At 37.3% G+C, this 26,483-nt stretch overlaps 1 protein-coding gene across 3 annotated transcripts in view; it reads left to right on the top strand.

Moving 5' to 3' along the window:
* PREX2 (phosphatidylinositol-3,4,5-trisphosphate dependent Rac exchange factor 2) overlaps positions 1 to 26,483 on the top strand; it is a 177,466-nt gene that overhangs the window by 36,592 nt on the left and 114,391 nt on the right. For all 3 annotated transcript variants that reach the window (XM_040058544.2, XM_040058553.2, XM_040058562.2), the window contains exons 3-7: positions 12,949 to 13,020; positions 13,095 to 13,217; positions 15,039 to 15,143; positions 18,091 to 18,192; positions 19,856 to 20,017. In XM_040058544.2, coding sequence (XP_039914478.1) covers positions 12,949 to 13,020; positions 13,095 to 13,217; positions 15,039 to 15,143; positions 18,091 to 18,192; positions 19,856 to 20,017 — 564 coding nt within the window. The remainder of the gene's footprint in view (positions 1 to 12,948; positions 13,021 to 13,094; positions 13,218 to 15,038; positions 15,144 to 18,090; positions 18,193 to 19,855; positions 20,018 to 26,483) is intronic.

The following is a 26,483-nucleotide window of genomic DNA, read 5'->3' as shown; positions in this document are numbered from 1 at the left end:
TTTTCTGTAGTTTTGTGTGATAGATATAACCCCACTATTCCAGACATAGAACAGATTTTTAGAAACAACGCTTAAGTTACAGGAAAATATCCATTATGTAGTGAGCAGTATCCCATGTTGGTCATCAATGAGTTGTTGTCACATTATCATCATGATAATGATGATATTAGTGCTGACACTGTATTTTGGATTTGTGCTCTTCAGCACATTTGTTGCTGGCAGTTCTGGTGAAGTAGAGTATTAACGGAAAGGAAATTCCATAAAAATGATGCTAAAAATAGGATTAAAATATATCATAACATCCGACAAATGGTGGTCTTCTTGTAAACATTAAATCTTTTTGTTTGTTGGACCCACAGTGATTTTCTCTTTAAATGAAAATGTATCAGACTAACATCCTGTTGCCTAAATGTTTGCACTGGCTTTTTTCGGTAAATGCCCAGTATGTTTAGGATACTTTTTGACACATGTTTTTGTTACCCCTCTCTAGCCAAATAAGCCACAGTTTTTCTCTTTCCCTCAGATTAGAGGGAAGACAAGAAGCTCTTTCTGCCCTATAACACAAAATATATGGGCTGGGAGTATAGGCAGTGAGGTTCTAGTGCTTTTGCCTGATTTGGGGGACATGAGTGGAAGGAAAAGGAACATGGTATCAAAACAAGCCAAATTATAGTCAGCAAACAGGATGATAAACTTCCTGGAAGCTCTTAGTTTATTGCTTAAGTTGATGTAATGATAAAGTTCAGTTTGTGCATTTTTTCGGGCTCTTCTTTTTAACAAGAGCGACAAATTCAACAGTACATACTTCTGCTTCACCATTTAGTTGCTGGAATTTATTTTGTCACAAACGTAGCTGTTTGTTTTAGTTGTATGTTTTATTCTTCTAGTTAGCTGCAGTCTGTAGCAAACATGAGAAGTCAAGACTATCACTTAGTTCCATAATTCAGTCAAAGATATTTTAAGGATGTGGGCTGCTGCTGCTATGTAATTGGCCATACTATTTTAGGATGGAAGGTTAAGGTCAAATCTCTTGTGAATAATGGTTTTGTTTATCTATAGAGATAGCATCCATTCTGTAAATTATTGCACTGCAGTCTTCACAGTAGAAGAGGCTAGAAAAATATTTTGAAATGAAACTCCATTTCTTCTAAAAAAAAGCCTGTGGAAAGTTTCTAACTGTGGATTTGGCAATCTCCCTCTGTTCTTATCCCAGTTTCTTTCACATGCTGCCGGGAAAAAAAATCAAAGTTTAGCAATTAGTAATTTTTAACAGGCAGTTTGAAGAAAGTAAGATAAAGCCTGAAAGACCAAGCAATCTGCTTTTCTTTTGTCTTCCTTCTGACAAAGTTTCATCCTGTTAGTGTAGTGTCTGCTAAATCTGTGTGTGAGATGTATTAGTTACTCTTCTGGGCTCGCACTTCATAAAGTGAACCCATCTTCCTGCATTTTTTCTTCCTTAAATTTTGATATAATTGTGAAAACTGAACATCTGGAATAGTGTTAGTAGATAGAGTTTCTTGCCCTGACCTCATTGCTTGCTTGCCTCCAGCTGCTGACCATTCCTACATGCAGGATCTAAAGAAAGAAGGAAGATGATGAGGTTTCTATCAGGATCACGTAGAGACTGAAGATTTTCCATCTTCATCTTGAGGTTGGGTCTCTTCTTAAAGCCACTCTATAGCTGTGGGTCTGCTCCTGAAGCTATTTTGCCTTCATTTCCAACCCATCCTTACCAATACATTCATGTAGTCCCACAGCTCAGATGAGTTGTGACATCCACAACCTGTGCCATCTATAACCCGTTCCTTTCAAGGGATAGAGCAGGCTTCCCAGTGGAGAAGCAGCACCTTGTAGTCAAGAAAGGAGTCTGTGGTCACAGTAGCTTTTATTATTGCCCAACAGATGAGCCTCTGCATGGCTCACTGTCTGCAAATGCAATGCCTTTGGCTGGCCTCAGTGTGGCAAATTACAGTGGTCTGTTATGGAAACAAGGAAAACCTGCAGAGGCGTCATTTCCTCATCCAGAGAAAGAATGGATTGCAGGATCCAGAACTATTGAAGATGGTGGAAAACAGTATTTAATATCTATTTATGGTTTCTTGATTTCCTGGTCCCACTAACACTATTGTTCCCTTATGTTGTTCTTAGAAATCTGGTATCTGGAGCTTTGAATGGTTTAGACAAATTTTTTTTTTTTTTTTTTTTAACTTTGGAGAATACGAACTGAGAGTATGTTGCTCACAGCAAATTCATGAATGAAGTAAAAATTATTAATAAAAAACATTCCATATCCTTATGTAACCTTATGTGGAAAGACTCAGTGAGACTTCAGTCTGCGGAATTAACGTGGGTGTTTTGGTAAGCAGCAGAGTATCCTGGTATGAGTAGTATTCAGTGCTGTCAAACTCTGGTGGAGTATTTACAGATGGCATCTGCCACCAATGTGCTCTGTTCGTGCTTGTCTGCAGTTATGTTGCAGGTGGTTTGTTGAGGAGAGTGATTTGCATGATGCTCTAACTGCTGAATATTCTCCTTTTAATTTAAATAGTGGCCCTTCAGACTGTCCCCATGGACTGACTGAGATTGACAGTCTCCTTGTATTATTTTTACAGGTTTAATGTCTAAAAAAATCCCTAATTCTCTCTGCTTCAACCAGAGGACGGTTTAAAGCTTTTGATTACAGTCTAAATGAATGAGGCTCTTATTTCAGGAAAAGGTAATAATAAACTGTGTTATCTTAGGGTCCCAGCATTCAAACAAAAAAATTCATTAAGAAGGCAAAGAAAATGATACTGTAATCAGGTTTTTTCTTCTGTTCCCCTGTAAAAATGAATGAAAAGGGCAAGAAGAGCTATGTTCCTGAGGAGCACATGCTTCACAGACAGGGCAGTGTGTTGTGAAATTATTCTGGGAACTCATAAAAGCCAAAGACAGGCCACAGACCTACATAAGACAAAAAAAGAGCCTGTGCTTGAATAGAAGAAGGAGAAAAGAAAGGACCAGTGAGAGAAGGATAGCCTGTGAATCAATGAGGGGTTATTTCTCCCTTGCATGCATGTAGAATCCTGGTCCATATTTCTTGAAATTAGGAATTTATTTGATATTGGGGCAATCTACCTAATGGGGATAAATTCAAATGGTGTGGCTTTACACCTACAGCTGTATTCTGGGTGTCGGGATGCTCAGTTTGGTTTTTTAAAATCGTGACCTTGGTGAACATTGTATCCTTCAAGATATGGAACCTCTTTGATAGATGTAAACAGTGATTAGCATGTAAATGTGCTGTGGCATAATTAATGTGCACCGAATTTACAGATGGAGCTGTGTAGGTATTTCTTTCATGTATAGCATAAAGGAAAGAGAGAGCTAATTTTTTTATCATCCTCTTAATAGTCATCAAACCAATAAAGAAATAAAAGATGAGCTATTCTTTGTACTTGCACACTTGAAGCATCCCATGAATTAAATGCAGTCTAAAATAATATTATTAATTATTGCTTTTTCATGGAAATTGGCTCAAAACCATATAGGCAGATGGAAATTCATGAGACCAACTCAGGGTAGGGAATAGAGACACCTAACAATCTTCTGTTTCTATGAAGCTATGTGTAAAATAATTTAAATTTTTCTATTATTGTGTTCTTTTTGGAATGAAGTTAAGACAGGTAACACTGGCACCTAATTTTCAGAGACCAGTAGTTTTTGCCTTTATTTATTTTATTATTTGTATAGTAAATAAAAGTTATGGTTCAAAATGAAAAACATTAAATACCTATATTGTACTGCAGTGTTTATTAAATGATGGTTGCAAGAACTGAGGCATCACTGCCTACCAGTCTATCTAAAAGTGGACCTGTGTGAATGGCAAGCAACAGGAATTATCCAAGACATAAGTTTTCTTATGTAGGGAAGGGTTCTGATTACTACTGATTGGGAAAGAACTTAAATGGGATGTTTCAACTTTTTTTCTGTGATCAGGAGTGAGCACTTTCTAAAAGTTCTGTACTCACTAAAGCTTCCCTGCAGGCTTTGCAAAGAATTGAAATTGGATAAGAAAACTGCTGTTTCATATTCTTCCTTCGTATTTTTCTTGGCATGAGTGTGCAAGTGCAAATGGCAGCCAGAATTTGCACTGAATAGTGTTTGAGAGTACATTTTATTTATACAAATCTAAAAATAAAAATTATATATTTCTCAAGCATTCTAATTAGTAATTAGCCTCTAGCTGTATTAAACATTAAATAAGTTCCTAATTAAGGACTATGCATTCCAAAATTAGAAAAAATATTTAGTGCTGAAAACAGAGCATGTAAAAAGGGGTTGGTGGGCTTCCATTTTGATTGCCTGTCAGTATTTTCAAGTTTTCTCAGTTTATAGGTAAAAATGTTTGTTTGTTTGTTTGTTCATTTGTAATAAGCTGCATGAATCATGACAGGCCAAATAATTTGTTTTCATTGGTGCTGAGTCAACTTTCCTTCCTTATTCAGATACAATAGGAATTAATTCTGATATTTAAATTCTAAAAGTTGAGATGTGATAATGTTATTTCATGTTTCCTCCTCAAAATGAATGATAAAGGTTATGACTCTATTCTGGTGGGTATTTTTGAGTCAGAAAAGACTCAGACTTTTTTTCAAATGTGTTAATAAACTTTAGAAAGCTATAGAAGATGGTGAGTAGAGGATTTTCTTGCAATATTTTTTTAGATATCTAACTATTATTTCTCAAATTGAATCAGAAAACAAAACGAACAGAAATGGAAGGGTGACAAATGTGTTTCTCATCTTTAACACTTTATGAAGTTACTGATTTGCTAAAAGAAATAAAATTTGATCTGTAGAATTTAAAGAATTGTCACAGAAATGTTCTGGAAATGTTAAATTCTTCCTAGTTGGTATTCTCTTATTAAAAAAAAAAAAAAAAAAAAAAAAAAAAAAAAAAAAAAAAAGTTTAGGAAAATCCTAACTTTGCAAGTAAAAATTGAATAAAAAATAAAGATTTTTTCCCCCCAATTGAACAGAATAAGATATTCTCGTATAAAAGAAGCAGATACTCTGGTATGAAGTGTAAATTTTTCAAACATATGAATTCTTTTCTAATTATGATTGCAATATAATAGGAACATACTGTTACTTCCAGATGTACACTTGTTCTGAGGTTTCCTAGATTCTTGTTTTAGTTTGCTAGTAGTGGACACAGCTGAATTCACTGAGATTTCCTAACAAGAACCTAGTGTTCTATAAATTCAGGAAACAGCTGACTTTTATGAGAGGTAAGCTGTAATGGTAGACGTCATTTCTTTTCCATTTCAACTTGAGTGTTACAAGGTCAGTTATGTGATTAGCAGTACATTATTCACTGCATGACATACACCAACAGGACCACATGATGCATTGCCACAGGGAATTCCACATACATGTGAATGTTTTTTAGTACAGAGTATCTTTTTCTTCAAAAAAATCTTCAAAATTTAGTTAAGAGGAATCTTGGCATGCAGGGAGCATTTTGTTTATTGACCTGGATACCTCGTGTTTGGTCAGTTTGTTGCAATACAGCAGACTGTTCAGAATTTCACAGGGGTCATCAGGCCGATCTCTTTTTTTGCCTTCCAGAACCTCTCTTGGTGATGCTGGGACTGGAATCTAACCTGTTTGTATTTTTAATGGGATAAAATCTTGGTTAGCAGCAACGCATGTTACATAAAATATTTGCCAAAAATATTAGACAAATTTCCTTCTGCTTATCTAGCAGGTGGGGGGGCATCACTTATGCCCGTATATGGCCTTTTACTAAAGCTAATTTATTTATAATTAAAACGCTATAATTTAATTATAATTAAAATATAGCTTATATTAATTAATTATAATTAATTATTCTATTAAAGCAAAAATTGAGATGGTCTTCTAGAAGTTTTCTGCTTGTGGCATCAGATCACAGCAGCATATGAGAGCCAGCCAGACATCCAGCCTCTGGTTTGGTGAGATTTGGAATGATCCCAACTGCGAGCGTGCGAGTGCGTCCATCGTTACTCATCAACCAAACTTCTGTGGGCCATCAAGAGCACAGCTAGTTCTCAGAAGAACAGATTCCCCAAATAAGGACACTAGATATGGCTGACAGGATTGTTGTCATCTGGGAAGAAAAGGAATAGGTATCTTCTGAACTGGGCCAGGAAAATGTTGTACTAAATCTTTTTGAGAATGGCTTCAGTGCAAGGAAGAGGGTGGAGACATTGGACATCCTGCTTGGCTGTGTGGAACTGGGGTTTAACTATAAATCTTTTACTTTCATCTGCAATGGAGCCAAAAGGAAGGAAGGGATCAAAAGTGAAAGCTCAGGTGATTTTAGAGGTGGGGAACATGAGTTTAGGAGGCACTTCCTCGTCAAAGGAGGGAACTGACTTAAAAGCCTCACAGTACATGAAAGAAGGAACAAGATGTCCATTAAAAAGTTGAAAAATATCTTCAGTGACCACAGAATGTAGAAAAGGTGATTGAGATACAGAAGAGGATGAGGAAAGGGTTTTTTTGCGCTACTCTTAGACATTTTCTGATATTATAGACCAAAAAAAAAAAAAAAAAAAATATATATATACATGATGGAGAATGGGTTAAGATTATCCCAAAATGTATCATCGTTTTAATCACGTATGAGAAGATTATGAAGATATGTATTTTTTCAAGTAGTAATTTCTGTATGTGTGTGTACTTAAGAATTCACATTTACTTTAAGGAAAGAAGTTAGGGATGCTCTTTCAGACAGACTGATGCTCCTTAGGATCAGGCGAATGGAGAAGTGGATTTGTTTGGTAGGTTGTGAAAAGAAATTATCTCTAGAAGAGGAAACATTGCAGATGTTGTCCATTTATTCCCTCTGAATTTACAGGCACCAGAATATGAAGCCAGCTTTGAAAGTAGCTCTAGGTACAGCGGGGAGAAAGAATGTATCTGACCTTGGCTGATGCTCTCACTGCTGGTTGTGATTCATCCAGTCCTGCAGGCAAGATGGGAGAAACAGGTGGTGCCTCAGCTGGTGAATCACTGGAGAGAGAAGAAGAGTCTTTTGTTCAGTAGCAGAAGCCAGCCTGAGCAGCTACTGCCACTGCTGCTGGCACAGGTTAATGGGAAGAGGAGGGTAAGAACACAGTGTTTGCCACAGCTGCTACTGCTGCTGGAGTCTACTCTATTGATTTTTGTGTTTTTCCTCCTTGTGGCAAAATCAAACAACAGGGCTTCAACAAAACTGGCTTGCTGTTCTTCTGGGACTTGGAATCTGATGTGCATTAATTACAGTGTGCAGAACTGCTGTGCTAAATACTACCTCGATGCCTGAGAGCTGAATTAGCCGCAATAGGCTAGTCAGCTATGATGGGGAGCAGTCTTCTTCCCAAGTATAGATCTTTGTGTTCTCTCTAGGATCATTTGGAATACTGTGAAAAGACCAAAATATTTTCCACCATGCAGATGCCTATAGTTACACTAAGAATGTAAAGAGAGAACACAGAAACTACAATTATTTCATATTTGTGTTTCTAAATTTGTGAAGATGAGGCTATTATCATCGACAGAGGAAAGTTGTATAAAAATATAAACATTTCCTTATAGTGGGTCCCTTTATAGGATTTTGTCTTTGACACTGTGCAAAATAAAATAGTATTCAATTTTAATTTCCATATCAGCTAGATAACTTTATTTGGAAGGCATTATGATAGACTGAGCACTTCACTTGGACTGGTTTTCCTAAAGTGAAAATGTGTGGGAAATTGCCTTATTAAAAAATACGTGGTTTTTTGCAGTCCACCTTGGTTTTGTTTATGACAGTGTAGATTTAAGGGTAGAAACACCATTAAAAGTATTCTGAGGGGAAAAATAAGTAACTATTTAGAACCTCTTTTTTTCAGATAAAGCCCAATATTTATTTATAGGTTTAATCCTAAGTAGGATTATTACTTTCAGAAAGACAGTAACGTATCTTTTGTGGTCCAGGAGCTCTGACATAATATCTGGTCTTTTTTTTTTATTTGTAAAGAAGGGGGGAAACTCTTTCGGCCCTGGGAGTCTTCTGCAGGCAGACTTCTTTGTTTTCCCTGATTTCATTCCAGATGTCAGAGAAGTCATTTGTGCTGTTGGCAGCTCCTTGTGCTATCTGTAGCAGTGCTAGGTTTTTGTTTTGTTTTGGTTTTTTGTTTCAACAACACACAGAGCAACCATCAAGAAAAAAACCCACCAAACAACAAACAATGAAACTCTTATTTTGATAAGACCAGAAGTCAAAAATCCCCATAACAGGAACCCAGTGTGCGTTCTCTGTAAAAAAATGCTGCTTCACAAAATGGCAGCTGATCAGCAGACAGACAAAAAACATTAGTGTTTATTTGTCATAATGAACAAATTATTTTATATTTCTTTGAATTTGGGTTTTCAGTGGTTTATGGTTTAATTTTCATGGCAGTTGCTTCCTGTATTGTGTTAATGCAATGTCAGATAAAGGGTAAAATAATTAGAATAGGGAATAGTACAGAAAGCATGTAACAGTTTGCAGGTAATATGATCAAAGTGTGTAATTAGCTTCATTGTTATTATTAGTATGGAATCATCTCCAAATGATTCTTTACCACATTTCTCAAAGGCTGAGGTGAGTTATTCTTCTCTATACCACCATGGTACAGGAACCCTGAGTCACAGCCAAAAACAGAGGCATTTTTATGTTCCCAACAGGAACATTATCTTGCATATTTCCTATGTAGTTACTCCCCTATTCCAAAGCACTTAGTTGGAACCCCATGTTTTGGTCTGCATGTTTGTCAGACTTGTAAAGATCAAAAAATTTCTTACAATGTGACTCTCCATATTTAGAATTTTATCAGCATTTTGGGGCATTTCTTCTCCAAAGCAGATATGCACTGATCATGCATATGCCATTTTGTGTTAATGAAGTTTCCAGAAAGATGCTTTAGAAAGTTTAGGTTTGTAATTTGAATGCCAAGCTTTGTGGAGTCAGGAGTCATGGCACTCTGAGTGACTCAAGAATATTCCTAGAGTGACAGAATTTTCCATAAACAGTTCTAAAAACTGGCAAACAAAACTGAGTGTTGTTTTTTTTTAATGTGGGGAACAAACATCCTCCTTTATATTTGCTCTTCATCTGGTCTTTGAAATTTAGACTGCTCTTCATGGTACCCAGTCAAGTTGCTGCTCTGTAATGTTGCAATGAGATCTCTTAAAAGAGGAATCATCAATAGTTGGGCTGGCAGAGAGTGCCAGGAATCCTTGTTTGCTGTGTTGCAGGGTTGAATCCCTATACTATAGCAAGGTGGATAGAATGCTGGTGGCACAAGGGGAATATCTAGAGAATTACATTCTGGTTTTACCCTGTGTCTTTGAGAAAATTGGGAACTGAAAGGAAGCTAAGGGAAACTCTGGAATCCACTTGAAAAGCTTTGAGAAAGTTGAGGATCCCTGTCTAGGTGACATTGGGATCCTGGAGTGCACATAGGTATTTGTTATTCTGTGTTTGATGTAGTGCTATGCAACTTCTACACTAATGTAGATGAATATTGATGTAACTTCAGCAAGATGTAATGTATACTCCAGTAAACACAGATAAGTCATGATTTACTGACGTGCATGTTTGTTGAAATTGTATTAAGTTTGAACTGATTTTTCACTTTGGTGATTTTTGTTGTTTTTTTGCTTTTTTTGTAAGCATGGGAATCATGTGTGAAAATCGATTTCTACAGCTGTTTGGTCAGTCCGGGAGCAGGATCCATTCTATTGTTTCCTTGCAATTTGTAATTGATTTGCTCCTTCATATAATGTCGTGCTCAATAACAAATGTGGACTTGAAGTAATGGTGAAAATTTTAGAAGGAACTCAGTGCTATTTCAGAGAAGTTTCTGGCTTCTTGGTTTACTTTTTTTTCTTTTTGTTTTCATGTGTTCATTCCTTTAGTGAATTGTAAATTGGCTGAGATGTCCATTCTACTTTTAGATTTTTTACAGGTGTGTTTTTTTCTATGTTAATTAGAGTTTGTGTTTTCCCAAGCTTATATATATATATTTTTCCCATTAACTGAAGAGCTGACAGCTCCTGAGTAGTTTCTGTCCATCTTTATATATTTTCCTTTTAAAGTCTGTAATTTCTGTGCTGGGGTTCTCCTTGCAGTTGTGTCTGCAAATTACCTGCTTTTTCTCTGTATACTAATTTTTGAAGAAATGCTTATGGTTGTCCTTGGTTGATGCTTAAATAATTCTGGAGATTTTTTGAGTAGTCGGCCCTCTCTGACACCTGTGTGGTTATATAAGTTCAGAGACATTGGCCTTTTCATAGTTGCAGTGCTGGATTGAGGTTATTTTACACTGTAAAAAAAGCAATTACTTCTCCATCTTCCTGCCTGATGATGGCTGTCCATTCTCCCTAGCAAAGCACTGGTGCAGAGGCGTTATGTGTGTGGAGTCCGTGGTGTCTCTGTGCTCCAGGAGGGGAGGTGATAAGGGGATTTATGTCCTGGAAATCTGGGTTTCATCAATGCTTTGCATTATTCACTCCACAACGGGTGAAGTCCGCCAGGGATCAGCCTTGGAGGCAGACACATCCATCCCTGCCTGCACTCCCCTGAAATCTCTTAACACTATTCTTCTAGAAAGTGTGAAATTATTCCAATTATTTTGCAATATGTGCAGTTTGTAGAACTTCATGTAAGTGCTTGAAAAATTCAGGTGGTCACGTATTGATTTTTGAGACACAGCATTATGATTTTTTTTTGGGAAGGAAATCTTCATTGATAGAGAGAACAATGGGGCACTGAGCAACCTGATCTAGTGGAAGGTGTCCCTGCCCATGGCAGGGGGATTGGGCCTACATGGTTTTTAAGTCTCTTCAAATCCAGAGGCTGTTCTGTGATTTCATGATACTGTGACTAGGTGGCAAATGTTAGGGAGAAACCTGGCCTCGTGACTGCACTACCCCTGCAGAATAAATATGGTAAAATAGTGTACAGGGGCTTACAAGAGGTTGCAGGAAGGGACTGAAGTTGTCCCAGGGCTCCCTCCCTTAATCAGTGATTTGTGTCTGGATTCTGCAAAAGTTTGGATTTTCCTGGATTTATTTTCTGATAACCTCTGCAGATGTGATGCCTGGGACAGAGCTGCTTGGACAACTGTTTATTGCAGCTGATATATTTTCTTCTTGACCTCATGACTCCCATCTAGTGTCTTGAATCACTTGGGAATAACTGATGCCTCAGCTCTCCGTTCCTTCTTAGTTTCACCATCAGCCAACTTAATGTTCACCTTCCTTCACAGTTACAGGAAATGAAGGTCTTTTGAGATAACGTAAGTGGAGATGAGCGGCATGTTTGGTCTATGGGGAAATAATGTGAACAGGGAGAAATTACAGATAGTAAAAATAGATGTGAGTTTCAGAGGCAGTTTTTAGATTTTTTTTTTTTTCCCCCCTCTTTGATTCTAAAGCGTATTTAGTGGTGTTTCATGGTTTAGTGAAAACTTCCAAAATTTAACTGAATCATACAGGCTTTTGCTCTTTGTGGGATTGGTTGTACAGATAATGCATGCAGAAAATTTGCCATAACCCCTGGGGATATTTGTAGTGAGGAATGATGTAAAGGGTTGTTGTCCACCATCAGTTAACTGCTGCAAATGAGTTAATGGCATTTTTTTAACACCAGTAAAACATCAAAAAGAAAGCACAAATAGTCAGGAAAAAGATTTAATGAACTAGAAAATCTACATCGTTGTAGAGAGCAATAGGAAACATACAGTGTGCTGGCAGTATTCCAAACTTAATTTGGTTTATGTCCTGGATAACTAGATTTGACTCTTCAGTAATAAAAATGTGTAATGCCAGTTATATAGTCCTCTTCAGCAGAGAAAGGAGCTCTGCTTGGGAATGAAAATATTTAAGTCCCAGCCGAGGGCAAAAAGGGTTGCCGTGACTGCTGTCTTTCCACCCAGGGGTTATTTATGGAATTTGCACCACGCCAGAATTTAGATGAGCTCATGTGCAGTGTACAATGCACAGTGACTCGGAGCTAAATGGTTATGAAAGACGTGACATTTGTGCACTCATGGTGCCAGGTTTTAATGACTGAAGAATATCCATGTCTGTGTGAAGAATTATCAATGTAAGACTTTAGTCTACAGTGCGTAGGTATTTTTTAGAACATGCCAATATCTTTGTAATGACACGAATTGATAAAAAAGAATTCTGTTCTTTGTACTTGAGATATTTATTTCTTTAGGAATTACATGCTATAGTCATCTTCTTTTTGTGTCCAGGCCTTGAATGTAAAATAAAAGAAAACTTACCAAAACTTACCAAAAAGTTTTGGTATTTTGTTGGTGGAATTACTAATTTCTTATTTGATCCCTGGGGATTGGTTTCTTGGGGAGGGAAGAAGGAAGAGTTTTCATGAAGCAAAACCAGGTGCAGCTGACTGTTAAGCCAATTTCCTTTACAATAAGTTTGATCATTAATGTGCCTGAAATCTGACTTTTGATTGCTATGGTAAAAGCTACATGACCTAATAGGATCTCCTGATTAGTTTAATTTGGAAATCAGCAGCTTATTTTGACTTGTCTTGTACTCAATTTGTAAAGTAATAGAGTGGGATTTTGAAAATCAATGCATTTTTTCCTCTTGCTTGATTGTAATATGAGTGCAGGGTGGAAGTGGTACTTCAGAGAATGTTCAGTTTCTCAGCTTCAATAATATTTTACTCTTTTTAACACTATGTAGATAGGTTTTTTCTATCCTGTTAGAATAACAGGACTACTAAATGATTTATAAATAAAATGCTTGTTTTAGATTCTGAATAATATTCTGATGTGGCTCTATATCCAGTTTGGGAAATAAATTAAAACATAACATGCCAGAAGTTGTTCAAATCTTCCTGAAATAACTTTTTCCTTATTTGTCTTGTTTCATGCAGGCTTTTCTTCACCGAATGATCCAATGTGCTGCAGCCAAAGTGGATAAAAATGTCACAGAAGAAACAGTTAAGGTTAGTCTCCTAATTGCATTTTTCTTCTGTTTTGTATCTGATGTTTCACTTATGTGTGTCTTATTCTTTTGCAGATGTTGTTTTCAAATATTGAAGATATTCTTGCAGTTCACAAAAACTTCCTGTCCCTTGTGGAAGATTGTTTACAGCCAGAACCTAATGCACAGCATGAAGTTGGAACCTGCTTTCTGAATTATGTATGATAGCTCTTATTTCAGCCTTTTTTTCATGTCTTTCTTTTATTTTTTGCCTTTATTAATTACTATTGTGATGATAAGTCTGCATACTCATGAAGCCTAAATATGACTCGATTGCTTAATGAAGACTTCTTTGAAGTTGATATCTTGGTTAAAGATTGAAGAACAAACATATTAAATGACGCTTTTGTTGTTTCATCATTTTTACTTGCGCCAAATTAGCTCAGGCTGACAAACTGAGCCCTGCAACTTGGGTGAAGCTGCGCCTGTGTGTTAGACAGAGGCACAAGGTTGCGTGCAACAAGAGTAGTACTATCATTTTATTCCCCCATTGTGCTATGCAAAAATATGATTATTTAGTAAAGAATTGTATATACTGGATAAAGTACTTCCATGGTTCTGGATTGTGAAGGTATTTTATTTCCAACAACTGCGGTACCTCCACAAGTGTTTGTATATCCTGTAGTAATTGGTTTCTAGGAGTATTATTTTTCCTGTTGGAGCAAAACAAGGATGTTACTGTTACAGAGCTTTGCAAAATGAGGACAAATTAGTTTACTTTCAGTTGTAGACCTAACAAAAAGTCTAGGTTTCATTGTTATCTCTAGTTAGAGTTCTATTTGTTTGTTAAGTCTTTGATTATTCATTGTGGCAGAGAAATCTATTAATAGTGGAAAAAATTTACAGAAGTTGAGTAACATCATCTTTTAACTCTGCGGAAAAATGGATCGTATTTGAAAACAAGTGTAGAAGACAAATTGGGTAATAATGTCAACAAAGTAGCCACTCATTTTGTTTTTTCTTCATGTATGTTTTTATCCTGCGTGTTTGTGGTAGTTCAAGCTCTGAAATAGTCCAGCAAAACCTTATGAAGCTCATCAAAGACAAATCTGAGGTCTTGCATCTGGGAAAACATAATCCAGGAGTGTAGCACAGGCTGGGATCTACCTAGCGGGGGATCAGCTCTGTGGAAAGGGTCCTTGGTGTCCTGGTGGAGCACCATCTCAATATGAGTGAACAGTGTGCTGCTGTGACAAAAGAAACCAAAGCCAAGAGCATGCTGGATTACACCAGCAGAGATAAAGAAATCATTACCATTGTCTGCTCAGTTCTTGTAAGGCCACAGCTGGAATTCAGTGTTCAGAATTCTGTGTCCCTGCTATACAAAAGAGATGTGGACAGTCTGGGCAGGGTTACGAGAAGAGCCACAAAGATGATGATGATGGGAAGGGTTCCATGTGACTGCCTGAGAGAACTGGGTTGGTTCACACTTGAGAAAAGAAGGCTTAAATGAGACTCTATCTCTGTGTTCCAGTATTTAAAGAGAGAGACTCCCATTTTACAGGATCACATGGGTAATATGAGGGCTAATGGGTACAAGTTTCTCCTGGGGAAATTACAGTTGGATACCAGAGAAAAATTTTTCACAGTGAGAACAATCAGCCATTGGAATAATCTCCCCAGGGAAGTGATGGATTCATCAACATTGGACACATTTAAGATTCCACTGGATAGGGTTCTGGGCCATCTTGTCTAGACCATGCTTTTGCCAAGAAAGGTTGGACCAGATGGTCCTTGAGTTCCATTTCAGCTTTGTTTTCTATGAATCTCTGTTTGAAATTCTCAAGTTGTGCATCCAGACTGTTCATAATTTGAGGCTAGACCTCAAATAATAAATGTATGAAGAAGAGCTGACTTGAATGAAGCTGAATGAAGGCTGTATTAGCTATGCAGCTTTGCAAAGTGTTCATTCCATGTTTTATTAATTAAAAAAAAATCAAAATAGCAAGTGAAAAACAATGTCTCTTTTTGTTTCTGCAGAAAGAGAAATTCCGTATCTATGACGAATACTGTAGTAACCATGAGAAGGCACAGAAAGTTCTTCTTGACCTGAACAAAATAAGAACAGTGCGGACGTTTCTTCTGGTAAATAAACTTTGAACTGCTGTTCTAACTTCAATTTTTTGACGGGCCAGTGAATTGTTAGCACTGTCACCTCCACGATGTAACAAGTACAAGTGCACCTGCAAGTGGTTACAGACAGTTTCGCCTGGGGTTGGTGTTTCCAGAGGAAGGGGGTGGTTAAATCGTGTTTTCACTGATGTACTTGGATCTGTGGATAGTACAGTGTTAGGCAGTGTGCCTTGAACATACTGGCCAGGAGACCAGGGTGTGAATCTCTAGAAAGGACAGAGAATAGGATAAAATAGTTGAGGAGGGATAGGGAAAGGAATTGCAGAAAGAAGCTGAAAAACTGGGCAGAATTTCTGAAGGGGAGGTCCGTGTTCTGGTACTGTAGCCAGCACTGTTGCAGACAGAAAAATCTTTTGTTATGGATCATAGAGTAGCTATTCTAATCTTAGACACTGACTTAATCTAAGGTTGAAAGAAACAGCTCCACCAGTAGTCTTTCACTTTTTAAGACAAGTAAGGAGGGATTTGAAAGTGTGATAGTCCTCATGGTTTTTCAACAGCAAAACAAATTTCCATGTAATACTGAGTTTGATAATAGTTGACTTTGGTTGTTAAAAGAAGGATTCAGTGTGGAATGATTTTTGTGTTTCCTCCATGGTGTCCTGTGGTAAAAAAGTCAGCTTTGAAATATGTAGCCTACTGTATTAAAACTTAAATACCTGAGGATGTGTCCATGGATATGCTATCAAATTTTGGAGCGATCAGATTCGATCATTGTGTTTGGGAACTGGAGAGCAAAGCATCACACATGTGTTTGATAAAAAAGATTCTGTCAATATCATAAATATCATAAATCTTATTTAATTTTATTAATTATTTTTAGCACGCAGTAGGGTTTCACTACTGCTGTTGACAGAGTTCTTGGTGAAGTCCTATTGCAGCTCGCTGAAAGATACCAGATCTGACTCCCCAGCTGCACTTACTTACAGCCAAGTTAACGAGCAGTGTGGGAATTTCCTTATTGTGGGAGATACTGTGTGACATGAAGCACCATCTGCCTTTTAGCTAAGAATCTCTTATACAGAAATGGTTATTCATAGTTAAAAACTGCTTCAAAGTTGTCCTGTTTTTCCTTGGTGGTTGACACAGTATCCTTTACGTTGTCCCAGATTGAGGAGCTTCATAGACGTGGTTCTTGCACTGGGAACAGCATGGCCAGACTCAAGAAGAAAGGGTGAATGCTGACTTGAGAGGCAAAAAGTGAAATACTCTTTAGAAAGATTGCAAAGGGCTTGTTTTGTGACAAAGGAAGCCAAGTGTGCCATTGTGGCAGTTCATGATGTGTCAGTGTTACGTTCTCTGGGGCACATGCATTCTCATCTGGTTCGGGTTCCTCATAGATTTGGGGCATCTCTGTAGGATTAAGTGGCAGCAGTTTAACTGAGAGAACAAGACATCTGACTGTATGATTTGAAAGTGCAGTCAAAGCCTTCTAGTCGCACCAAAGGGTTCAGATCATTAATTGTGGTTATCTATAAATAACTGAGAGCTGAAACCAGATCTTTTGAGCCTTTGAGTATAGGGGCAGTTGTTATAATAACTATAGTCTGCCTTGCCATTATCTTACTTGGTCTTTATTAGTAAAGCTTTTGTGTTGTCAGGTTAAGTGGGATCCTTTAGGATAAGACAGAAGCTGGTTAAACATGAGTACAAAGCAGAGACTTACGGGTGGGTGTGTAGATCCCCATAGCAGCAGGGGTGGTAGGATGTGTGTGTTGGGTGGCCACCCAGTTGTGCAGCCTCTGTTCCATCAACAATGTGTCGACATCTCATCTGGCTGTCTTAAACTGCTTTTGTTTAGTGCCCTCAGTTTAGACAACTTGTTATTTGAAGCTGTGATTATCTCATACCATTGCCTCACAATTCCTTCTGATCTCTCCATAAAATAATTGTCATCACTACTTTGGGTCTTTATCTACCTAGACTTCAGTTGCTGCAATTCCAAATATTTGCTGTGATGTCCTTTGCATGTTTTCTTGTCCCCAAAAGCTCTTATTCTTTTCTTTATCTCAGCTGCTTTTATTGGGTAATTCCACCCAATGTTTGATTTACTCTCTGCTTCCATAATCACACATGTTGTTGAAACTCTTTAATAGCCTTTTGCCCATGATTTCAGGATATTTTATTCATTGCACATCAAATTTTGAATATAGTAGCATGAAAGCAGAACATGGGGTTTTTTTCCAGTGTGTATTAGGATGGCCATGTTCAAAAATTCAAACCATCTTTGATACTACTTAATATTGCAAACGCTTTCTAGAAACAACAACAGCTATAATAATCACCCAGAAATATGAATATTTTTGTTTGTTGACATCTGAAAGCATATTCTGAGCATTTTATTTACTGTCTTTTTGTTTCAAACTTTAAGAAAAAGTCCTCTCTTCATCAGACTGGATGAAGAGGGTACTTAGGCGAGAGGCCTGCATTCTGCCTTTGTGACTTCCTTGTCATGTGTGCATGCCTGTGCATGTGTTCAAACCTGGACTTTTGACAGTCTTGCAAACCTGTCACTAGAGGACATGAAGAGAAATGATACTCACACTCAATCATTCAGAACTTTATTTAGATGACCTCCTTGTATAGATTCTGGACAATGACCAGGGATTGGAGAACAAGGTTACCACCTCTCCCTCTCACTGGCCAGGCTAGAAGCCCATCAACTGTCCGTCATCAGAGAGGAATGTGAAAAGCAGCCACTTGTTTATGTTACAAGCACGAGAAGACTCCACTACAGGAATGTAAACTTCAGAAGGCTAAAACTCATGGCAACACAAACCTGCCTCCATATATATTAGTTTATGTATATTTTAGCCAAATGCTGCTGTTCATCTATGCCCTTGTCTTTATTTCTAATAATTTTCTTGGGATTTTTCAATAATTTATGAACCTCTTCCAGAACTGCATGCTCCTTGGAGGACGCAAGAACACAGATGTACCCCTGGAGGGCTATCTAGTGACACCAATACAGAGAATATGCAAGTATCCCCTTCTTTTGAAGGTACTTACCAGATTTTTTTGAGGACTTTATACTTCCTACATAAAACTGTTTGCTAAGCATGTTTCTGAACTCCAGGAACAATCTTTCTACACAGTGAATTATCTCTTTATTAAGATATTGGACCCAGCCTTGCTCTCATTAAAGCTGGTGGCAAGTCTTCTGACATTGGTATTGAAAGAACGGAGGAGCTTGACTGGGTCGAGATGATTAGCTCTGTTCTTCTTGTAGTTGTAAGGTTGCCTCTCCATTGTTGGACAGAAGTGAGCCATTTGGGAGAGTTTAATGAGTCTAATTTCAGCTGGGTTTAATAGTGCCCTTGCTTAAAATGCTTGGGATAGCAGAATTTGTTGATGATGTACTTTGATGATGAGGATTTACCAGCAACAAATCAAAAAGAAAGAATAGAAATTAATTTTTTTCATAAGAAAAAGTGTGGAGTAACAGTAAGGTGCTGTAAATGGTTTTATGTACAGTTATATGTTTATTTTTATATTGTGAGAGCTTAAATCAATGAAAAATGTTAATGTGGTGATAAACATTAGATATTAAAGCCTCTGAATTTGTAATTTACCATATTAGGAAATAAAATACAAGAAAGTTAGTATTTTAAGCAAATCGTTGCTTAACCAGTTAAGATCTTGTATTGTTCATTGTTCCAAACTCTGGGAGGAAAACCAGAGAAACTTCTACTCTAAAAGCTACCTGGAAAATGATTACTGGACAGTGTTTTTCACAGTGCATATGTGAGTTTTGATCTTCAAGACTGCCGGTTTTGAGGCATATGACATTAAAAAATCTAAAAAGAAACAGTTTAAGAGAAAAGTTTTAAAAACAATTAAAAAATATAATCATTACAATGAGGTGTGAGTCATCCCAGATAGCTGTGGCTTTATAGTTCCCTTGGTCTATTTTGAAATTATTTTTAGTTCTATTTTTGAAAGACATACAGATAAAACAGGGGAAAATGACTAATGAATTACTCTAGAGCAAATATATTAAGAAAATTTAAATACAGGGTGTGGTTGCAGCAGGTTCAGGGCTTTGCTGAAGGGTGTTCTCAGTTAGCCCAGCTGTAAGTGGGTAGTTGGTAGTTTGAGATGGGAAATCTCAAATCAATGCTGGTGACTCCACTTTTGTTTATCAGCATGGCTGCCAGTACCCTCTGAAACCAGTGAGTCACATAAGCTATTGTTCAGTGCTTTGCTGCATTGCATGAGGTTAAACAATAGTGTGGAGCTGAAGGAATGTGAAGGAGAGGCAGGTGTTAATTTTGATGTGAGCAAACTGCTGCTTTTTGAGCAGAATTTTTATCCTTGCTCTTGAACAGTTGTATCCTGCGGAATATAAAAAAACAAACAAACAAACCCAAACCCCAAAGCTCAACATAAAGAAATGTTGTTGGGGGAGAAAGTAGTTGAAATGCAAACTTATTCCTAAATCATGATGATTATTTATTGTTAGTAATTAGTTACTTTTGAGTTTTAGTGTCCTACTAGGACACAATGCTTAGGGAAAGAGAAGACTGGATACTTTCTTTTTTGCATGCTGGTTTGGTTTAAGTCTCTTGTAATGGACCTTTAGAGATCAAAGACTGAGGGGTTTTTTTTGTTTGTTTTGTTTTATTTTTTCCTTTCCCCTTTTTTTTCCCCTTATGTCTAAATAGGAATTACTGAAGCGGACTCCAAGGAAGCACAGTGACTATGCGGCCCTAATGGAAGCTCTCCAGGCCATGAAAGCTGTCTGCTCCAACATAAATGAGGCCAAGAGACAAATGGAAAAACTAGAATTTTTGGAAGAATGGCAGTCTCATGTTGAAGGATGGGAGGTACTGTCATTACCGTCGTAAGATTTGTTGTTTTCTGTGTTGAGGTGGAAGTAACAGTTTCCAACAAGTGTGTGTTGCACTGTTTTTGTGATCCTGAGGTTCTGTCAAGTCCACAGTTGTGCAAAATCACAGCTTTTGAGATTGACTCTGTAAATTAGGTTGTCCATGACTGAGCATTGCTGTATGAAATAGCAGATTTCAAGGAAAGACAGTTATTTAGCCTGTGGACACAGACACATCTATAAATCCTAATTTAAATGCTGATTTTATTTTACTGCTGTCTATGCTGGTCTAGCAGCACTTTGTCTGATTGAAAAAAAAATTGCTTATTGTTTATTGTTGGTTAAGCTTGGAGTCTATAGGTTTTTGTCAACTTGTTGGTAGTCTCTTAATATTGGGTGAGCTGAACTAATTTAAACATATTAAATGCACTCTGTGCGAGATTTGTGGGGCTTTTTAATGGTTTCCAAATGGAAGAATTTTAGTGCTCCAACCAAGCCTTGTGAAGAAACTATAGATCTGATTCTGAGTTAGAATTTTAAGTAGTAACCAGAAGAGCCACCCTTTCCCCAAGAAAGCAACAAGATCAAGTAGTTGTAGCACCAAAATCTTCCTTTTGAATTATTCTGAGCACTATAATTAGTTCATCTGGAAAGACAGGTGCAGGTAAGAGTGTATCTTCAAACTGCCTTGGGTGTTTTGTATTGACGTGTCTGAGATGACTGCACTGGGGTGGAAGGCAGACACAAGTGAAGTTTCAGTGAAAGAACTACAGAGCAAACAGTATAACCATATTCAGAACTGACTCTAAAAAACAAAAGGACACAGGTTTTTTAAGAGGCAGATTTCAACATGGAAGTAGTCCTTTGCTTTTTTGAATGCTTTGCTCGAATATGCTACTTCTTTTTCTGGGAAAGCTGCTTAAGAGCTGGAGGAAGAGGTCTTATCTCTTTAAGCTTTGTGGAAGGCTTGTAGACTGGGAGATGTAGCAAGAAAAATGTGTTTGCTGCATGTTAGTCTGGTACTGAAAGATCTCAGCCTATATAGTGGAAAATTTCCTTTGTATGGTGCCAAGGAAAGAAAGAGTTAGGGATGTGGATGGGATGCTGAAGGAAAGAAAGTCTCAAGACAGACCTGTCTGAACTTTAAATGAGAGTTCCCCACGATGTCTGACAAATAACAACTAGAACATTGACTAGAATAGACAACTTTTAAGTAGATATTTGTAGAAATAGGTAAAAATGCAGGAATAAGAAATAGCTTTGACACAACTCTGTTCCTCCCTTACACCTCCTGATATTTTACTGTACCTGCTGTTTCTTGAACTTTGCTGTGCCTAAGGATGTGCTCTGGTTCTGCAGTAGTGAATTTAGCTTTCCCCTGTCATCCAGAAGGATTCAGCAGAACAAACCACTCTCTGAAAGGAGCATAGATCTGAACAAATTCCCCCCTAATTACTACCCATACACCACGTAATTGTTTCCTATATGCTCCATGTGAAATCTCCTGATCACTGGACTTTCACAAACCTTTGGTTTGTTGTTGATTGAGTAGGGTAGGAAGATTTGGTTCATTCGAAATGTGAATTAAGTGACTAATTTTACTTTAATCAAAATCCATCATGTTTCTTCAGTGCATTGTGTAATTTGAAATGTTTCATTTCAAGTATTTTTTTCCTTGTGTAGCAGCATTTTCAAGAACTGCTTTTCCATTTCTGGCAAATCATCTTTGGAGCTCAGTGCACTGTAATGTTTTGGTACAGGATGGTCACTATGAAATACTATTAAAATTCACTGTTCATCATGTGATGGAATTTTAGCAAAGTGATAAATTTAGAAAAGTAATATAATTGCTGGTCCATATTCAGGCAAAACTTTCTGCACTTTTTTGTAACCCTCTATCTGAAATAAAATGATTTTTTAAAAAAAGCCATTGTACTGTTTGTAGGATTTTGAAAAATAATGGACCAATATAAAGTAAAATTATAAATGTTCAAATTGAGAGGAGGTCTGATTGACATCACTTAACAGCTGGTTCTTTAGACTTTCTCCTTATAATAAGCTTGAAGTTGCTGTCATCAGCAGTAACTTGGGAAGGTTAGTGTATCTGACCATTTAAATGTTTGTGTGATAACCTCATGATAGAAGCAATAGCAAGTTAATGGCGAGGAAATTTGCTAAATAATCCTTATTGCATATCACCACTTTATTCCTTCTATTATTTTTAACTTTTCAATTAAATTTTCTACTGCACTACAGTGATTAAAATTCTATTTGCTTCCAAAGTCTGAGTCATAGATATTTTTCAAATCCTTCTTAATGAACACACTGAAGTATAAAGTTACCGTATTATTAACTCAATGCATTATTAGTCATATAAAATGGTTAAGAACTTACTGTTCTCAAACCTCTGTCCCTGAACAGGGAATCCACTTCCCTGAATTAAGTTTCTTCTGAATTCTTGGTGAAACAGCCTGTAGGAAATATGGTGGCTTTTGGAAATGTGCTAACGAGCAAAGGTAGCAATAAAGAAGGAATGGTAACAATAGGGACATAAGCATTTGAAACAGACCTATTCTCCCTGTGCTCAGAATGTATTCTCTACTCGGTAACAAAGCAATTCCCTATCAACCTTGGTGGGTTGCTTTGTTTTGGTTTTTTTACACCTCCACTCTTCCTAGATTTCATTTTAGGATTTCACCTGTGCTTGAACTCTGGAAGAGTGCTGTTGTCTTAAAATAAGATGTTTCCAGTAGAGTTATGTGGTGTTTATTGTATTTTAGCTGATCGGGTTTGATATCATATGACAAACACAGGGTACAAAATCTGGCAAAATTGCCTTGATTTTAATATGTGCATCTTTTTCAGACATAGTATAAGGTTAGTCCTTGAAATGGTAAGAATTCCAGAGCATGTATATGAGCTAACAGTATTTTGAAGGATTCCCAACAACAACTACAAAAAAACAAAAGTTCCTGAATGCAATGTTTGAGAGTGGATTTAATTAAATAAACATCTGGTTTTCTGCAATGCTGAAAATAAAGAGGCAAACTTGTTGGAGATTTCCTTCCAGAAGGAAATGCTTAGCACATTGCTTGGCCCCAACTAGAAGGAAAGGGGAAAAAAATAAAGACTATTTTTAGAATCTGATCAAAGCATGACTTGAATTCCTATACTTAAGTGTCATAAAATGAAGCTTGTGTTTATTATTAAAAAAAATACAGATTCATGGAAAAAATGGAACATCTGTTTCAAGAAAGATGATTTTGAATATAATGACTTTCTCACTTAATTTCCTAGGTGGTAAAATTTATTGGCTTGAATTCAGAACTTGTGTAGGTGGCTGTCTCAGTTGGAGAATGCCTCAGCAGCAGAAGGAGTCTTTCAGTAAAATTTGCGTGGATGTTTCAGTCAGAGAAGAAAAAACAAGTTGTTGCATTTGTAGTAAGCTGGAAGCTGAACAACCCAATCTGAGTCATAGGCCAACTTAGTGACAGTAGCATGGGGGTATTCTGTTCCTTTCCCTTCCAGCATATCATCAAGTAATATTTTACCCAAGATTTTGGTTTTAAACTCTAGACTTTCTAGCCCTTTCACATTTATTTGTTTCCTATGTGCAAGTAAAGAAGGGTAAGATAGTATTAGTCTGTATTTTCTGGCTTTTATCACTATTAACATGCTTGCCACCGACTCAGTATAGTCAAACCTTTGTACTTTACAGAAATTTGCCCAGAATATACAGCTAAGTACCATTTTTTGTAACAAAAAATACCAACCAATGCTGCTCTTCGTCTCAAGGTAATGCAAGTAATTTTTTTAATGTCAAAGAGGGATATTTAATGAACTGAGGATGAGTGTTTTTATTTTTCAATATGATCATGGTAGCCCACATTTCCTACCTCTTACCTGAGTTGTTTCCTTAGGTAGAATCATGGGTGTCTGACTGACAGTCAGTTATCAGAAGCCAATTATACCTAAATAGCCTTCAGGCTCCAAGATTTTATGGGCTTTTAATTTCCATACCAGCTATCCTCAAAAGGCACAGAGTATTTGGTTGGAGTGCTACCCAGAAAAGAGGATTGCAGTACAGTCTTTAGTGACCCTGTAGGACAGATGGAGGTAAAGCTAGTCTAGATTCGCAGTATAAGCCTGCTTTGCAAGTAGTTTTTCCCCATCTGAATCATTTATATGATTTTTTGGAAGATGATTAAAATAGATTTGTTTCTACAGTATGTGGCATTTTCACATTGACAGATTACAAAAATGCTTGTTTTGCTAAAAATAGCCCATGATTTCTACTTGCAGGAACTTTAAATATACAGAAGCAAGACTAGCATAGTAGTAGGGATTTTACATTTAGGTTGAGCGACTCTGTCATCTCCTCTTACAAGCACTGAGTTTAAATGTCTGTGAAAACTTTGAAATAGCAAATTGCTTTTCAAGTTCAGGTTGCTCATATTGGAAATTCCTGTGGTAGTTTCAGTGCAAACGCTTAATGAAAACATGTTTGTGTCAGAAGGTTTTGGTAGTACTTGTTCCAAAAATATTGTAGCTAATGTAGTTTCAGTTTTGTTTTCAGCAGAAAGTCTCACTTGCTTCTGGGATGAGAGTGACCCCCTCATATGTCACTCTAACCTTGACCCTTACCCCATGAGAGGGACAACTTGGAGCTGGATAAGTGGATTGTCCTACTGGGCTGGATATCCACTGTAGCTTGGTGTTCCTGCTGAGAACCCGTGGGGGGGTTTACGGTGTAGCTCCAACCTTCGTGAAAGCTTGTTGTGGCTGTCAGCCCTTGGAATTGCGTGGTAGAGATGGCAGTGCTCATGTGTGCTCTCTGCTTCATCCTTCCTCAGGCATGTTTTTCATCTCTAAGGGATGTGGTGGAGAGCAATGCTCACCCCAGATGTAGAAACAGCAGTGCTTTCATGTAATATGTCCTTCCATTTTTCTCCATTTCAGCTCCATGCCCACCCAAAGTCTAGGAACAGGCAAACCTAAGTATTACATAGGTAGGGGAGTGACAGGGGATTTTTCTGCACTAGCAGTGTTATGCAGGACAACAAGATCCGACTTCTGACCCTGTTTTCTTATTCCCTTGGATTTCAGCAAATGAAACAGCACTAACAAAATTCTTTGACTCGGGATCACACCAGCATGGGTTGTGATCTTGTCAGAAAGTATCTGAGAAGTGACATTAACACTGTCCAATCTTTGGATGAAATGTCTCAGAAGGGAAAAAAGTATCTCTAGAACCTTGTTTTCATCACCTAGCATTGTATTTTAGAAGAAGAAGAAAATTAGGAGGATAATATTAGCAAAGGGTAGTAATGTGAGACTGATAACCCTCACTGCCATACTGTCACATTGAACTTGAATCATGAATGAGGCGATTGTAAATAAGTCAGGTAGCCTGAATTATATATACTTAAAATATGTTTTAAATGTGTTATTTTGTGACATGATGCTGGCACAATAGCAGATCTTGTTAGGACTGCTGGAAAAAGGTTGTGTTTTTCTATACTGAAAATTAAATTCTTCAATAAGAAGACAATTTTTTATAGAATCCTTTTTTTGAAAAAAAATCCTATCCTTTTTTAGAAAGCTGAAACTTCTCGTACAATTCTGAAGCCTTAAGCTGGTATTTTTTGGCTCCCGCACAAAAAACTACTATTTTTCTGCAAGTTGAAGTTTTGTGTATGAACAAACCAAGACCCTTTAGAAAGTATCCAACCTTTAAAAATGCAAATTGTTAGTAAGTACTATTCCAGCAGATTTGAGACAGAGAAGAAGATATTGTTTACTCTTTAATACACAAAAGTAATGAAATGGAGAAAAATTACTTGTTTTTCTGTAATTATGGTCAACAAACATTACACACAGCCCTAATTTATGCCTAATTTATATCATTGTGCTTCTAAAATGTTTCAGTGTTTGATTTTGAATAAAACTGTAAAATTAGCATGCTGGTACTGATGCTGTCTTAGGAAGGGAAATACGCTGTAGTGGCTATAGGTGGCATTAATCTTTGGCTTGTTTGAACTCTTGATCCTGAATGGAAGCAGGGGTAGTTAGTTAATACAGATCCTGAAGTGGCTTTACTTAGAGAACTGGATTGTGTTCCAGTGTGATGGTTGTGCAATCTCACCTCTGTAAACAGACTGCATTCTCCTTAGGACAGTCTGAGCTATTGCTCAATATTCACAGCTGTGACATACAAAGGATGAACAGTAGGATGAAGGACTGTGAGAGCAGAATGCATGATCCCTTCTCAGCTCTTAATTGATTCCATTTCTCTTTGGACTACTGTGGTTAGATCAAGAAGAGGAGGTAACTGCAGCTATCACATGCCTAAACCATTCAGGACATGTGTAGATGACAGGAGAGTCCTGGCTTTTGCACGTTTTCTAAGCTGATTCCCTCAAGTCAGGAAGCTCTTCAAACCCTGTGTGTATGCAGCCAACAAA

This window comes from Hirundo rustica, chromosome 1 (assembly GCF_015227805.2).
Source record: "Hirundo rustica isolate bHirRus1 chromosome 1, bHirRus1.pri.v3, whole genome shotgun sequence".
Taxonomy (NCBI): Eukaryota; Metazoa; Chordata; class Aves; order Passeriformes; family Hirundinidae; genus Hirundo; species Hirundo rustica.
This window is presented reverse-complemented; position numbering and strand designations above follow the sequence as displayed.